Source organism: Sardina pilchardus, chromosome 12 (assembly GCF_963854185.1).
Source record: "Sardina pilchardus chromosome 12, fSarPil1.1, whole genome shotgun sequence".
NCBI lineage: Eukaryota > Metazoa > Chordata > Actinopteri > Clupeiformes > Clupeidae > Sardina > Sardina pilchardus.
The window spans coordinates 513,973-530,627 of record NC_085005.1 but is presented as its reverse complement, the minus strand read 5'-3'; the positions used below and the strand labels follow the sequence as shown (position 1 = coordinate 530,627).

At 38.7% G+C, this 16,655-nt stretch overlaps 1 protein-coding gene across 1 annotated transcript in view; it reads right to left on the bottom strand.

Annotated features, from left to right (window-relative positions):
• The window catches only part of mettl14 (methyltransferase 14, N6-adenosine-methyltransferase subunit), a 58,419-nt gene that overhangs the window by 23,283 nt on the left and 18,481 nt on the right, over window positions 1–16,655 (bottom strand). The window contains exon 3 of the mRNA XM_062551014.1: window positions 12,022–12,109. Within this exon, the coding sequence (XP_062406998.1) occupies window positions 12,022–12,109 (88 nt within the window). The remainder of the gene's footprint in view (window positions 1–12,021; window positions 12,110–16,655) is intronic.

Below are 16,655 nucleotides of genomic sequence, written 5' to 3'. Positions count from 1 at the left end.
GCAACTCATTTAATCTAAGTGTAAATAAGTCATTCAACTGGAGTTATTAGTATACTGTACAGTATGTATTGTATTTTGTGTTGGGATAACTTAAAGGAGTCAAGTAAACTACACTAGTTGTATTCCCCTAATAACAACTTGAGTGAATTATTTTCTTTCCACTCATGTCAAGTAATAGACCGTGAGCCAGGGCCTCAAATTATGGAAACCGTTACCGAAAAGGTGGCAAAGGCTACCATACCTTTTCTGAAAGCCTGGAATCTCAGCTTTTCAATGATGTATGATGGCCATCTGACAAGAGTAGCTGTTTTGAGTTATGACACATAATGTAAACTAAGGTTAAAGAAATAATGTGTATAAATCAAGCAGAACACTGGAATATTTTATTTTGTTATGTTTGGTATCATTTTAAAGGGGAGACTCTGAGCTTTCATTTAAATCCTTTTGTGAACATTTTGGATAAGTACAGCCAACCCTGGAGCTCTTCAAACCTTTAATCACACACATTTCCCTACCATTTCCCTGCCATTTTTTGTCTTTTAATCCTGTGGCACCTGGGAGCATCAGAGAAACAAAATCCAAACACTGAAATACTGGCATGACCCTAAGGATTCAGGAAATTTATCATTTACCCATATTATCTGATTTGGAGGGGGTGATTTACAGTCTTGTATCAGAGATGGCGTTTTTTCAAAGACATAAACAGTAGTGTACTATTACCCTTGGCTAATTTGTTGATATGTCGAGTTGAAAGTCTGAGATAAATATATTTTAGATAATAATTATTGATACAGATAATTTTGAAAAAGTTGTTATTCAGCATTCTCAGCATTTTTAGATAGTTAAAAAGGTCCTTAATACATATCCACCACATATCATTTATAGCAGGTCCCCACTTTCTTGGAATTTACATAAAAAAATGAATGCCTTGTTCTCAGGCAAGACAATACACGTATATACAGGCTGCGATACTGTAAGTGCATTTGCAGGCCAAGTGTCAGCCCTAAAACTTTTTCAGAAGAATGAAAACTTCTGTGAGACCTTTCAGAAGGTTGGGGCAGACTGGGCAATGACACCTGAGTTGTATGCATCCTTAAAGGAGTTCACATGTCAAATGTACAGCTCCAAGTCCAGAATCACCAACATCAATGAAATGAAGTATGCACTTTTTTTGTGCAAAGAAAGGCGTAGAATCCTGGCAGTTAACTCCATGCTCGGATTCTCTCAGGAAGCACGGTCTCAGAGCTAACTATCAAGGTGCTATCTGGAGAAGATGCCTCGAGAACAACCCTGAAGTTCCTTCCCCAGTTGAGCATGGGTGGTCTAGACTGGACCAAGATGGTGACTTACAGCTCTCCATAGACTGGTTCAATGTCTCCATTGGTCCACAAGCAGTACTTGAGTTTCTGTCCTGCTCATGCAAGAGGGACTGTGTCACTCCTCATGTCAGTGTGTTGCACTGTATAACAACTTTTTCAAAATGATCTGTATCAATAATTATTATTTCAAATATATTTACCTCAGATTTTCAACTCGACATATCAACAAATTAACCTTAAGGGTAATAGTACACTACTGTTTATGTCTTTGAAAAAACGCCATGTCTGATATAAGACGGAGAATTATCCCCTCCAAATCAGATAATATGGGTAAATGATACATTTTCTGAATCCTTAGGGTCATGCCAGTATTTCAGTGTTTGGATTTTGTTTCTCTGATGCTCCCAGGTGCCACAGGATTAAAAGACAAAAGATGGCAGGGAAATGGCAGGAAAATGTGTGTGATTAAAGGTTTGAAGAGCTCCAGGGTTGGCTGTACTTATCCAAAATGTTCACAAAAGGATTTAAATGAAAGCTCAGAGTCTCCCCTTTAACATGATACCAAACATAACAAAATAAAATATTTCAGTGTTCTGCTTGATTTATACGCATTATTTCTTCAACCTTAGTTTACATTATGCATCATAACTCAAAACAGCTACTTTTGTCAGATGGCCATCATACATCATTGAAAAGCTGAGATTCCAGGCTTTCAGAAAAGGTATGGTAGCCTTTGCCACTTTTTCGGTAACGACCAACCCCTCTGGCTCACGGACTATAAGTCATCATGACAAGTGAAAGTTGAAAGTGTCACAAAGTTGAGTATCCCAATGGTGTGATTGAGCCTCCTATTGTCTGTCTGTATTGTGTCTTGGGGAGATAGAAACATTATGCATGTTTACATTGAGTAACTATATTACCCCTCTAATGGACAGGATATGAGCTTCAGGAGTAAGGATTTCAGGATTTTTTTTATAGGTTTACATTTCTATTAAATTAATAGGATTACTGCAGAATGATGGTAATTGTGAAACATAATATTCATCACCATGGCAGGACTGGCCATCATGATATACTGTATCTTCAGATTATCATTACGTCTGTCAGAAGCATTTCACATGATCTAAGATTTTAACATCAGCCCACAGGCCAAGTCTGTTGTGGATAGTCATCTGCTTGATGGTGTGTGGTGTCAATGTAAATAACACAATGACATAACAGCTATAGTATAGCCGTAAATATAGTTTATGGCGAGACACCACAGGTGAATAGGGGAAAATTTTAAACTTAAAGATATCTTCATGAAACTTTACCAGTTGAATACTCACATAAATAGGAGAAAAAAATGTATTGCAAGTTTTCTTTAATTTAATGTTTAAATATGCTAATTAGGCTATATCTCATGAAATATGCACTAATTTGCATATATTTTGATGCGAAGGATCTGACCATTGGAAAAAGCCAGGTTGAAAATTATTTTTTTGTTGTGTTAATATATCAAATAAAAAAACATTTACAGAGGGGATTATGAATATCTTCTTTTGTTTTCCAGTAAATCAGAAAATACTGTCAATTGGCTTAAAAAGTGGATTTTCGCCCTATGTTTAGGCATAAAAAGTCATGTAAATCATGCCAAGAATGCTATATCAACAAATCCCTCTGTAAATATCTTCCAAATATAGTTAGGAATAAGACTGGAAAGTTTGGTGTATGTAGGTGCTGCAGAAGTGGAGATCCTTTGCATGGCGTGTGGGGAAAAACTCGTTTTGAGAAAACAGCCTTGAAACACAGCCAATGAAATGCGTTCTCAGCTTAGAACTTTCGTCTTTGAACTTTCGCGATTGGTTGCTAATACAAAGGAAATGCCGATATTTGGATAGCATAGCGTCTTGTAGTTGAAACAGGGCTTTCCAGCGGTGTCAAACACGATATGATTTGGATCACGGTCACGGTAGTACATGACACTTGAGAATGGGAACTTTCGGTAAAATTAGGAGAAATATATAGGCGCGAGTAGACAAAATGTCATGAAATAAACACTTAAATGTGCAAATCGGACTTTGTTGTTGTAGTAGGGTGGTAGAATACATGCTAAGGTAGCAAACTAGCACAAAATCTCGAAATTGACTGATGCTAAAAAATCCAATGTTTTCACCTGCCGTGTCTTGCCTTAACTATTGCATTTAAGATTCAATTTCAGTCAAGATTAATATGTGATAATGTGTTAAGAATACTATGGACAGTGGCATTCTGGGAAATGTAATGTGTGGTCAGCCATTTCTTATTGTGAATATACTTCTTGCCATGATTACTTAATTGAAATGAGTGGCATATAAAGTCATGGCTGAAAGTGTTGGCACCCCATGCAATGAATAATGTATCATGAATAAATACATGTTCTTCCTTAAAAGACTGGGGTCATACGTATTGGCACCCCTATGTTAACCCTATGTTCTCAACTCCCATAGAGGCAGGCAGATTTTTATTTTTAACCCTCTAACCGCCCAAGGCGCCGTACGGCGACAAGCAACATCACTGATTAAAACAGACGGTAACATCCAGAGCTTCGATTCAAGCCCAAATTCGAGTAAAAAAGTTTTCAGGAAGTGCCTGTATTACTCGCGAGAAACAAAAAAAAAAAGACGCATTTCCTGCTTATAACGCGGAAGTGAAATGCGCGATCGCTATGCACAAATTGAAGCAGAAAAACGGCAAATGTTAAAAAACAAAGTCGTGTGTTATGAAGTCTTGGGTCTGCCATTCACCTACTCTGATTCTGAAGGAGAATATCTGCCTTTTGGAGATTATGATCGGTCGTTCATTGGCAGTGACAGTCAAGATGCGTCTGTGAATGGAGGTGGGTCTTTGCGTGTGTACGTCAATGTTTACCTGCAGCAATGTTGACCAAAGGGTTCAAATAAGCATAGTGTGCTTGGTGCCAGTGATAATCATGATGATAGTGTCTGTAATTGACATGGTACAGACAGCAGGTCTAGTAAAAATAGGGCTCTGAAGAACTACAAAGTCATCCGCGATAGGAACTGATTTGACCAGGCTACTTTATTATATAGTAACATAGGGATTGTGATAATACTAATAGTTTACTATTGTTGGTTTACATGTGGCTGTGGTCCTGTTTATTTGTTATGTCGGAGAAATTACAAAAATCAAAGTAAAACTGCTCAAATGTGTTCAACAATCAGTATTTACTGAAATGTGCATAATTTGACGCTATTGCCATCCTGTGACGTCATAATATGCAAATTAGATGAGTAAATTTACTCCCTTTATAAACTTTAGTTCATACTCAATGATTTTCACATTTACAGTAGGACTTTATCTCTGACCACTTTCAAGCCATGGCCTTTTGAATTTTTTATGCAAAAATCCAAAAAAAACCCAGGCGGTTAGAGGGTTAAAGGTTATTTCATGGATCCAGGATACAATGCATACTGATAAAGTTCCATTGGTCTTTAGAACTAAAATTGTCCCACATCATCACACACCCTTCACCATACCTAGAGATTGGCATGGTGTTTTGTTCAGTTTTGTTCAGTTAGCCTATTAGCCTGTTTGATGCTCATTGAGCTCAATGCAAATCAAACCAGCTAATAGGCCAACTGAACAAAACACCATGCACTCTAGTTATGGTGAAGGGTGTGTGATGATGTGGGGCTATTTTAGTTCGAAAGGTCAAGGGAACTTTATCAGGATGCATAGTATCCTGGATCCATGAAATAAGTGGCCTTTAAAAATCTGCCTGCCCCTATGTTAACCCTTTGTATTAAATTCCCATAGGGTTACATAGGGGTGCCAATAAATGTATTTATCTATGATACATTATTCATTCACATAGAAAGTTGGTGTCCTTAAAGGTTGGATATTTCCTACTTTTATTACTTAAGGCATTAAGATCAATTTCCAAAAGATGATTTTATATTCCTCTTTTTAGTCAACTTTAACATGGGTGCCAACACTTTCAGCCATGACTGTATTTTACTCAAGTTGAAATTAGGTGAATAAAATGAGTATAGTTTACTTGACCTCTTAAAGTTATCCCAACACAAACTACACACATAGAAATAACTCAGCTGAATGACTTATTTACACTTAAGTTAACTTCCCGGGTTTTACAGTGCAGCCAAGCAGTGGTGCTCAGGTAGGCAGCCAACAGAAGGTACCCAGGGACCATGTCCATGTGCTTAGTCTGAGTCCTGGTCAGGGACATCGACACTGCCTGGTACTGCACTGACTTCCACTTTCCTCACATCCACATATCGTCAGCTCCAAGCACCTCACCTGTACTCACTAAGCTCCAAGCACCTGACCTCTGTGGTTAAAAGCTGAGGGAAAAGCATGCCATCCTTCTTGTGCCTTCTTCTGTTGGCTGCCTATACCCGAGCACCACTGCTTGGATGGGGAAAAATACCATTGCCATACGACTATTACAAAGTTATTACTACTAACTAGTTACTAACCTCTAATCCTAAAGAACTGAGAGAGCAGTTATGTTTGGGTAGAATTGATAACTATAGTGATATGTCCATTAAACATAATTTGTCACAACCTGGTACATTAATGAAGTCAAATAACACCATAGACCACCATCTACAGCTCTACATTTTCGCCATAACATTAAAGTATTACAACATGTGCAGCAGTGCACTGTCATTCCCTACAAGCTTTAAACTTGGCTTGACTCATTCCCATAGATGGGGTACTGATTGATAGAGGTTTTGGAATACGATGTTATGTTTCCAATCTGATATTCACTTTGAAAACTGGTTCTCTTTAGGCGGAGATTGTTTTTTTCATGTTCTAGGTCTGTTGTCTCTTATACTGTACAATAAATGTTAATTCTGACACTTCAGCAGACATCCCACGTGTTAGCTTTCATTCGATTCCATTTTTATCTATATGGTCCTTGTGGTTGTGGAGATATTCAACATTTATTGTTGGCATGTCATGTTGAGCAGGAAACAAAAAAATTGGCCTGAAATTGCTTGCACAAGTAAAAAAAAAAAAAAAAAAAAAAAAAATAGCTTGACAACCACCATAATATCTTACCTATGGGTGTCTTCTAACTACAAAAATAGGGTGACCGCTTGTACCAAAACATGTCCGCAAAAGTCTTCACGGAAGCCCTTTTCAGAATTGGCCCCCTGACTACAACGCTAATTAATGTTGGCCAACTGAAAAGTATGCACATGGAAAAAGTATGAGCATGTCAGGGTTTCCCCGCGGTGCTTCCCTGCTAAGCAACACAGGGCACCTGCCTTAGCAACACAGGGCTGCCGCCTTAACTAGCGTCTTCAATAAATAAATAAATAAATAAATATGTATACAGTAGTGATATTAGCCGTGTTTCTTTGTCATGTTTTCTGCCTTTAATTACAAACCGTGGCCACTAGTCTCCCTTCTCTGCAGAACTCTTTTTTTTTTTTTTTTTAAATCGAGTTCAAATCAAGTGGGCCTATGCACACAGGCAACGCGCTAATTCAACATGGGTATTTGTTATGTTTGATATCTGGGGGGTATTCCATCAACCTTGCTAAAGGCTAAACCTGGCTCATTTCTATAAGCCTCGCTAATTTTAGAGAGATTTCGGTTCCATTACTCCCGCTAACAGGAATCTCAGCTGAGTTGCTGGGGTAAAATATGCTTCTGAACTAACCTGGTTGGTGGCAGGCTGACTGCCGAGCTAAATTAATCTGTGTTGCAAAAAAAAAAACATCAGTCGGAAAACGAGTCCTAAAAGATGGTTCCATCAACCTGTGCTTTCGTCACCTGTAGCCTACAACTTAAAAAATAGAAGGAGAAACTTTTTTCCGACAGTGTTGCAAGCATTGATTTAGGCTACCTATTCGCTAGTTTCAAAGAATTTATGAAAATTATGCAAATTAAAATGTTTGAACTTGACATCTGTGTGGTCCAAGGATCCTTGCTGCTGTGCTTAATTTGCGTCTCTCATGGTGTCATGCGCAGCGTGACGGGTTATCAAGCGCGTCATATTTTGCGTGTTCCCATGCGATGAAATTACATGTGTTAACACATTAATAATGCCATGTTGAGATCTACTCTTTAAAGGTATACTATGCAACGTTTTTCAGTTAATCAATTCGTTCCATACTGTTATATGATTAAATGGGTCATTACCGGTCGAACGGTGTGTTTTTTGGCCGCTCTAGTGGTCTGTAGCGGTAAAACCACACTTGCAACTTCAGGAGACACCGGGCACGCACCCATGCTCTACTCCAGGAAGTGTCATGTAAAGTCTCATGAAAAGGCACGGCAGACTGGCCGATTGAGGAGTTTTGTCAAATATACACGCTAAAGCTGTAGGGGAAGCTCTGAAGAGAAATATGCAAGCATAAAACGAGCGAAAATGAAAAGTGAAAGCGAAACCGGCGATGAAATCGCCAATCCTGCATAGTATACCTTTAATGAAAGGCATGTCCACTATTGATAAAGGGTCATGCATATTTAGTAGCTTGTTCAGTGACAGTACAGGCCATATCAGTGGGCTATATCTGATGCAAGTTAGCCTATAGCCTAATTAGCCTTCATACTAGTGCTGTCAATCGATAAAAAAAATTAATCGTGATTAATCTCATGAATGTCCTAGTTAACTCACGATTAATCGCATATTAATCACACATTTTTATCTGTTCAAAATGTCCCTTGATTTATCATTTTAATACTCATATCAAAGTAAAGTGAATAGGCTTGCTTTGTGCAAATGTTTTTTTTTTTTTTTATTGTATTGCAAACCACAGTATAGTGTTACAGCCATTCATGTCTGTAGTAATACTGTCAATAAGTAGGCTATTGGGACAGATGACACAATGCTGGCAGCACCACTGAGCATCTCTCTATGGAAGCATATGAGTTCCATAATTCAAATGAGAATGCATTCTGCAATATGCAATTCTAAAAGACATTACATTAGGCAATTGCTAATTCATTATGCAATTTAATATTACAATTTGCAATACTTTCTTTCAAACTGCATTTTAATATACAAAGTGACAATGCAATCATCAAATCAATTTGATTTATTTTGGTTAAAAATTTGAATAAACATGGATTGAATTGCATTCCATTTTGCCATGGTACTTTAGTCTCAAAATTCAAATGGCAATTCATTTTGCATTTCAATTTTCAATATTCAGTTTCATCTTTTAATTGTCAATTACTTTTGCAATGTAATGTTCAAAATTCAATGTAGAATTGAATTATTTTTTAATTTTTTAATTTATTTGATTTTCTTTTTAAAGCAAGTGACTACGCTTGCTTTCCGGTTCTGACCAAACGTTGATAAAACGCTGAGTAATCTTAAGTAAACCACTTTATTTGCTTACAAATATGGTGTATTTGTGAAAAGAACGATGCACGTTCCTCGTTTGGGGCAAAGCCATCGATATCTCAGGACGTGGCTACGCTTCCTTTCTGACAGTGCAGGCTGCAGCTGGACGGTCGTGGTCAGACCAGGAGTGCCTGAGTGTGAATGAAACGATGTTGCCCTGTCATTAACAGCCCTGCCCTGTTAGTAGCCCTGTGTTAGCCCTGTCAGTAGCCTATCTTACTGTCTATGGTCGTTAATCTGGAGCAGTCCTCCGGGCTGAGAGGAGCAAACGCTGCACCCAGATATGAGCTCCAGGGCCCTGGGCTGCCAGCTCCCTCGATCAGCTCCCCTGGCTACCTGTGTGCTATTTTTCACGCTTCACTCTGATACACGCTCCTGGAGCGGGTGGCGTACGGTCGGATCAAGGTCTCCGCACGCGCACACACACACGCCTGCCTCCCTCAGTAGCTGAGCGACTGTTCTTGCCCATCACCTCCAACAGTAGGCTACTGTGTCAGCGACAATTTCTCTTTTACATTAGGTGCGTTTGACTTCATGTAGCCGCCTTAAGACGACTGCAGACGAGACTATTTCTGACATTCTGATACGTCTTTCAAACCGGAGTTGTACATACGTCATGGCTGAAAACCTATCAGAATGTCAGAAATAGTCTCGTCTGCAGTCGTCTTAAGACGGCTACATGAAGTCAAACGCACCTGTTATCTTCTCTACCTGGAGGCCGTCAGCCGCCCTGCCCAAGACCCGCCTTAAAGAGAAGACTGACCAATGCGAGATAAACACGGACGTGACGTAGTTCCCGCCATGGGTGATGGGAGACTGACAGATTGCAAAGTGTTTTGGAATCGCGTTTGCCATTGCCATTTGAATTTTGAGACACAAAGAGCGTGACAAAGTGCTATGCAATAACGGGGGCGCTATTTCTGCAAACCGGGCAAAACTTTTTGCCAAAAAATATTCAAAATGTTTTCAATATTTTTTTAAAAAACATTTAAAAAAAAAAATCTAATAAATTAAAAAAATAAAAAATAATTCAATTCTACATTGAATTTTGAACATTACATTGCAAAAGTAATTGACAATTAAAAGATGAAACTGAATATTGAAAATTGAAATGCACAATGAATTGCCATTTGTATTTTGAGACTAAAGTACCATGGCAAAATGGAATGCAATTCAATCCATGTTTATTCAAATTTTTAACCAAAATAAATCAAATTGATTTGATGATTGCATTGTCACTTTGTATATTAAAATGCAGTTTGAAAGAAAGTATTGCAAATTGTAATATTAAATTGCATAATGAATTAGCAACTGCCTAATGTAATGTCTTTTAGAATTGCATATTGCAGAATGCATTCTCATTTGAATTATGGAACTCATATGCTTCCATATCTCTCCTCCTAGAAGTTCAGATACTGCAATAAGATAAAGCTCTGAATTGTTGTAGCCTAATTCAAGCCTAATTCAAACATAGTTCCTCACACCCTCACACACTGAATGTGCACGAATGCACACACACTCACTCACACACATCGAATGTGCATGAACGCGTGCGTGCGCACACACACACACACACTAATGCAATGCAGCTAATAATAACTAGTCATGCTATGATGGTAACAAAGTTCACATCGACAGTACATGCAGATAACTTTGCTCTTATCAACGGACCCTGGCAATATTTTAAAACTAAACTTTCCATTCATTAGTTTGTTAGACATCTAAAGCTCTTAATTGTTGTAGCCTAATTCAAACATAGTTATGCTCACTCACCTCACTCACTCATCTCACTCATCTCACTCACTCACTCACTCACTCACTCACTCACTCACTCACTCACTCACTCACTCACTCACTCACTCACTCACTCACTCACTCACTCACTCACTCACTCACTCACTCACTCACTCACTCACTCATCTCACTCACTCATCTCACTCACTCATCTCACTCACTCATCTCACTCACTCACTCACTGTTAAAATTGTTTTGCGTTAACGCGTTAATAACGCAATATTTTTGACAGCACTACTTTATACTAATAATTAAAACCGATTCATGTAGGCCTACATGTAGGCTAGCCTATTGATAGGCTAGTTCATGGATATCAAATCAACTGTGTGTTACACAAATTAAATATTAAATGACGAACTGAAAGCCAATATTGCATTTCAGAGAATTATATTTTACAAACACTTTGGAAGAATCTGCTTAGACACTAGGCCTACGTTCATACTAATTTCTTTTATGACCACCTGAAAAATATTTTAGAGTGAACCCTTTTAATCTACAAACGTGGGTTATCTTTAATGTTGAATAGCCTATGCCAAAGTTGTTTTGAGCTACTTATTCACTCGTTTTGCTCAGACTGAAGACAATCAAAGTCCCAATTCAAACCATCATAATTGCTGTTTGCCGATTTACAGTATGATTTCTTTATTCTCCTTTTATGTAGGCTAGGCAACTATCTAATTTTTTCTCTCGTGTTCAATTTGATTACTTCCAATGAAAATCCTGTAGATGGCGCTTGTAAATCGAACTGAAATCTTCTAGTTTGCCTTAATTTTACAACATATATCCTCTTTTCGTCAATCTACGGTTTTGGTCTACTTTTCTACCTCGTGCACAAGCAGACATGAAGCTGGTTTAAGTCTCGTTTGAATAAACGAGGGCAAGATGCAGCTAACATGAGTTAATGGAACGGCTTTAGCTTCAATGGGAAGTCTGCACTAGTTCAAGCCAGGCTATTTCTGTTGAGTGCCGCCTTGTTAAGCGAGGTTGATGGAATACCCCCCCAGGTGCCACTGCTACGTATATCCCAGAATGACTGCGAACACAAATAAACCTCGGACGACTCTCGCTAGATCGGACGACCCTCACCGGTATGGTTCTCCATTGAATCTACCAAATGTATGCTGATCAGAGTGTGGCACCAGGTGCCTTAAATATTGAACCTTCTTACAATATTCAATTTTTCTGGAGATACTGAATTTGGGTTTTCATTAGTTGTCAGTTGTAATCATCAAAATTAACACTTTCAATTTTGATAAGTCTGCGTGGGATGAATGTATACATTATACAAGTTTCACTTTTTGAATGAAATTACTGAAATAAATAAACTTTTTCATGATATTCTAATTATATGACCAGCACCTGTACAATAAGTCTTCAACAAAAAGTACAACATTTTCTAAAACGGATAGTTCCGGTCCTTGATTATGATTAGCTGAATCGCGGACAGCTAAGGGGGTTTCTAACAACACCCCTTAGCTGCTCTATTGTACAGTATAAACCACGGCCTCTCGGGGCTTATTGCTTAAGTCTACAAATACTCACCCGGTGCTCCACTACATCATCTTCAACATCTTCTCCCTCCATCTGGCATTTCCGCTTGGTGACTGGAACCAATGTGTCCAAAGATACCCTTCAGAGCAATAATAGAGAGAAACCACGCCTCATCATTTTAAGAGACTTATATTTTACATGCATTTAGATACATTGAAATAGACTTAGGGGCACGCTATCTATTGGAGCACATCACTGGGTCAGCAGTGTACTTGACAAATAAGGATGTTTTTTTTTTAAAACAAATTTTTAATTTTCATAAGAATTTTATAAAATTGTAATGTTCAAATGTTGAATTTCATGTAACTGTTCAAGTGCTCAGATATTTTTCTTTCTTCTTTTATGATTTTTTTTTAGCTTTTGTCACAGCCCCAGACATACTGTAAATGGCCCTGCAGGGTGACATCACACTACGGTAAAGTTAAAATATATATTGTTGATTTCAAGTATATTATTCAGCTTTGTTTATAATTAAATAATCCCTATTTAGGAATGATCATTAATATTCTGCATATGGTTATTTTAAACAGCTGTTTTTCAATTCCATTAGTTACTTGTACCTTCTTTTATTGATAACTCACCTATTCTGATTCTGAAGGAGAATATCTGCCTTTTGGAGATTATGATCGATCATCTATTGACAGTGCCAGTCACAGTGCCTCTGTGAATGGAGGTGCGTCTTTGCGTGTAAACATCAATGTCTACTAAGCACACCATGCGTAAATGGACCCTCTGCCTATCATTGCTGCAGGTGCAAGTGATAATTACATTGCATGTAAATGCAATGTACTGTTATCCCTGTTCTTCTTATTATCGTTCTTATAATTATTCTGCTTCCGACCAAAATCAACTATCAAAGGCTCTAAAACCACTGAACCGTTTGACGTCATTCAAACACTCCTACACAGGACTTGTAACGGAGATTTGTTCTATGTATTTTTCACATTTGTGAACTTTATACTTTTTGAGATATTTACGATAAAAGAATTAAACACTCCCATAGACTTAACATTGAGACGCCGTGGCGGCAAAGATTAACTGTCAGTGCTCAGCTGTCAGTAATCAAGGATCTCTGATCCAAGGCTAAACCTGAATGTTATGTCTAGGCTACTCAACAGTTATGAAAACATTCTATGCCACATCAGCTGTAAATCAGGACGTTATCGTCCTGTCTCCCTGTTAGGCTACTCCTTACTTGATTTGTTTATCGTTACGGTTTGCTCTTGGTAACGTTATCAACAGCTAAAGACAATCTAACCTAACGTCAACGTAAACACAACGTAAACACACTGCATTGCTATCATTTTCACGTCTGTTTGTTAGCAAGCTAGTCGTTTCAGCTATAGGGACTTGCCAGCCAGGCAATCATTTATAGCTTTCCTTGCCCGTCTGGGGGAAAAAAAAAACAGAGGGTGAATTTGAAAAAAAAATCTCCAATCAACACCATAATTGACACAGAGCATCCTCAGCTGATGCCTCACCAACCCATTTTTGCCAATTTTGCGAAGCCGCCAGACAGAAAGTGAGCTTATATCTCAGCAACCCCTGCATGTATCAAAACCAAACTTGGTACATGGACTCGTGTACCATGTATCTTTTTAATATAATTAAATGGCATGAATGGCATACACAGGTGCCTAGTACTATGAATGCTATACTCCTATGTACCAGTGTATAAAAACCGAAAAACAACTATAATCACTAAATTACCACTTATATTTGCTCATAATTGTGTTTTATCACTAACCAGTATTGAGTCATTAAAATAAATGCACACAGTACTAGGTCTCACACTAACAATAAGCACCTGTGTGCCATTTAAATATATTTTAAAAAGATACATAAATCAGGCATATGTGTAAAAATGGACACTTGTGCCACTTATGTGAATAGGGCGTATGATCAAATATAGTGCATTTCGTTTTTAGCCAAACAATAAGCTCATTTTTAAAAATGCTATGCAAATAACAGCAATCTCAATCTTTAACACAACTATTCAACCAAATAATGTGTGAGTTACATCAACTTACAATGTTTAGTTTTGATGCTATTATGATAGTTGTGGGATGAGCCAGGTTCAAAAACCTAAAATATGAGATGCTGTGTTGCTGATATTTGTCATGTTCTCTCCCTGACCCTACAAACCGTGGACGCTAGCTAGCTAGTCTCCCTTCTCTGTAGAACGCATTGAAAAAAGAAAGAAAAAAAAACTTTGAGTGGGCATATGCGCTAGGGCTGTCAAAATTGCTCAAAAATGACGTTTGAATATTCACTCTAAAAAACAGATTGATTCGATTATATTCGAATATCTGGTTGCGCATTTTGTCCATGACGCGCGTCAATAACAGGACAAATTAATAAATTAATACAAAGAGACATAACTACTTGTAAAAGGTAGTTCATTTAAGTATAAATATATTTGACAACGTAGGCTATTGCCTACTCAAAAACAAGTAAATCAAAGGTCAACACCGCAGACCTCACTCTCGCTTGCTCTCTCGCACTCACACACACACTGCTCTCTCTCCCGCACCCTCGCGTTTGTTGCGCACCTAGCTCTCTGCGCACAACGGAAAATGAACAACAAACAAATGTTGAGTGCTGATAAAGATTTGTGTAGCCTACAAGCAATTTAAGATCGTGACTCTTGTCCCAAATAGGCTATAGCAGGCTTCATTCAATGATTGAAACAAATATTATTAAATTAGGCTAATTGAAGTTTTACAGTGGGCTATCCCGACTTCAGTTTCATGTGCTGTTACATCGCGTCGTTAATCAGCTCCTCAGCTTTCAATCCCAAAAGTTGTTGTTTCGATTCTAGGCTATTGGTGACTGTTACACAGGGATACGGTAGACTACATTGCTTGACAGAACTCCCTGAAGCCTGCCCCATCCACGACACTGATCGGTCTCCTTACAAATGAACGAAATTCATTTCTGCGTGATGGCCTGCTGAAATGGACGCTTAAGAGCGCGGCATTGTATGCCAAAAGCATGAAATGCGTCAAATAACACGGCAGATGACCTAAGAAACCGGCGTGTCATTCTACGCCTTTTGGTGAGGCCAGGCTGCCCCTTCTCTTGTTGCAGACAGAGCTTGTGGCGGCGGGCGTGCAAAATAAGTGTCAATAGCCTACGTGGCTGTTTAGCTGTTCCTAAACAGCCAACTTTTTCTTCGAAGTTGAAAGGTGTTGTGTGGATTCTACGTTGCTCGTTTTGAACCGAAATGAAAATGCAAAGCAACAGGATTACAACAAACTTCTAGCCTACCTATGCTTGCCTGATCTGAATGCACCTTTTCTCGGTCGGAATAGGCTCACTTTTGGCCAAACAATCATTTGCTTGATTAGCAAGGTTTTGAAGCTGGATTTTTTTGGATAGGACTACACACAATTATGTATGCTTTTTAAACGTAGACGTAAACGTATCACATAGGTTACAACTACCAATTGAAATCAAAGTAACTTACATCGATTCCCCTCTCAAAGAACCACACGCACGTCAAACAACACACAGGCAGGCTAAACCGAGCGCGTAATTTAGGCGCTCCGTTCGCTAAAATAGTTTAGAATACTGGTCTATTTTGTTTTCACACGTTCGCGTTGCTATCATATCTGATGTAGCCAGTAGGGTTGTTAATGAATAATAGAATATCGAATAATGTTTGTTAAGAATTTATTCGACTAAAATAAATGCCTAATGAATAATCGTTTTAGTCTCACGCAATATGAGAACAGCAACATTTTCCGGTATTTTGCGCGCATGACAAAAACAAGCAGAGGTGAAGCGAGCAAGGAAAAGTGCTGGACCTCTTCTTTATTTAGGGGCTCATGGGAACGGGGTACCTAGTAAAACATAAGCAGGAAGTGTTGTGGTTAGAACAACGTGAAGTGCGAGAGAAGTGTGTGTTATGTTAATGAATGCGGGAGAACTGTTTTGTGAAGCATCTCCATGTTAAACGAAAAGAAGCCTATTAAACTGGTATTCCGAGACATCAAGCCTCTTAATTGTTTCATTACCAATTTCCCAGGATAACCCGTGTTTGAACGATTACCTCGCAAGCTGCCGGCAAGTGAAGTTAAAAGTGATAAGATAACGGGCCGACCGGCAAGGTAACAAAATGTTCATCCGACCATAAACGAAACCAGCACCGGAGATGACCAGTGAGCGTTGCAATCGCTAGCCTACATGTTCAAATAGGACCTACGTCGGATGGCATAATGCCCTGTAAAATAAAGTTTACAACTTGTTGTAAACAACTTATTTCTTGATAAAGGTTTTTTTTTTTTAACATCATCGTTAATATCAATTGTGTGCGTGTTGGGCCCCGGCAGTGGCGCAACTGGCTGGGGCACCTGCACCGTACGCTGGCGACCCGGGTTCGATTCCCGCCCCGTGGTCCTTTCCAGATCCCACCCCGACTCTCTCCCACTCACTTCCTGTCATTCTCTCTACTGTCCTGTCCAAATAAAGGCACAAAAAGCCCAAAAAATAATCTTTAAAAAAAAATTGTGTGCGTGTTGGACATGTGGGAGTGATGGGTGGGGGCAAATGCTTACACAGCTCTGAATGCCATGTGACGTCATGATTTAGCAAATAATCGATTAATTGTTCAATAACGTTAT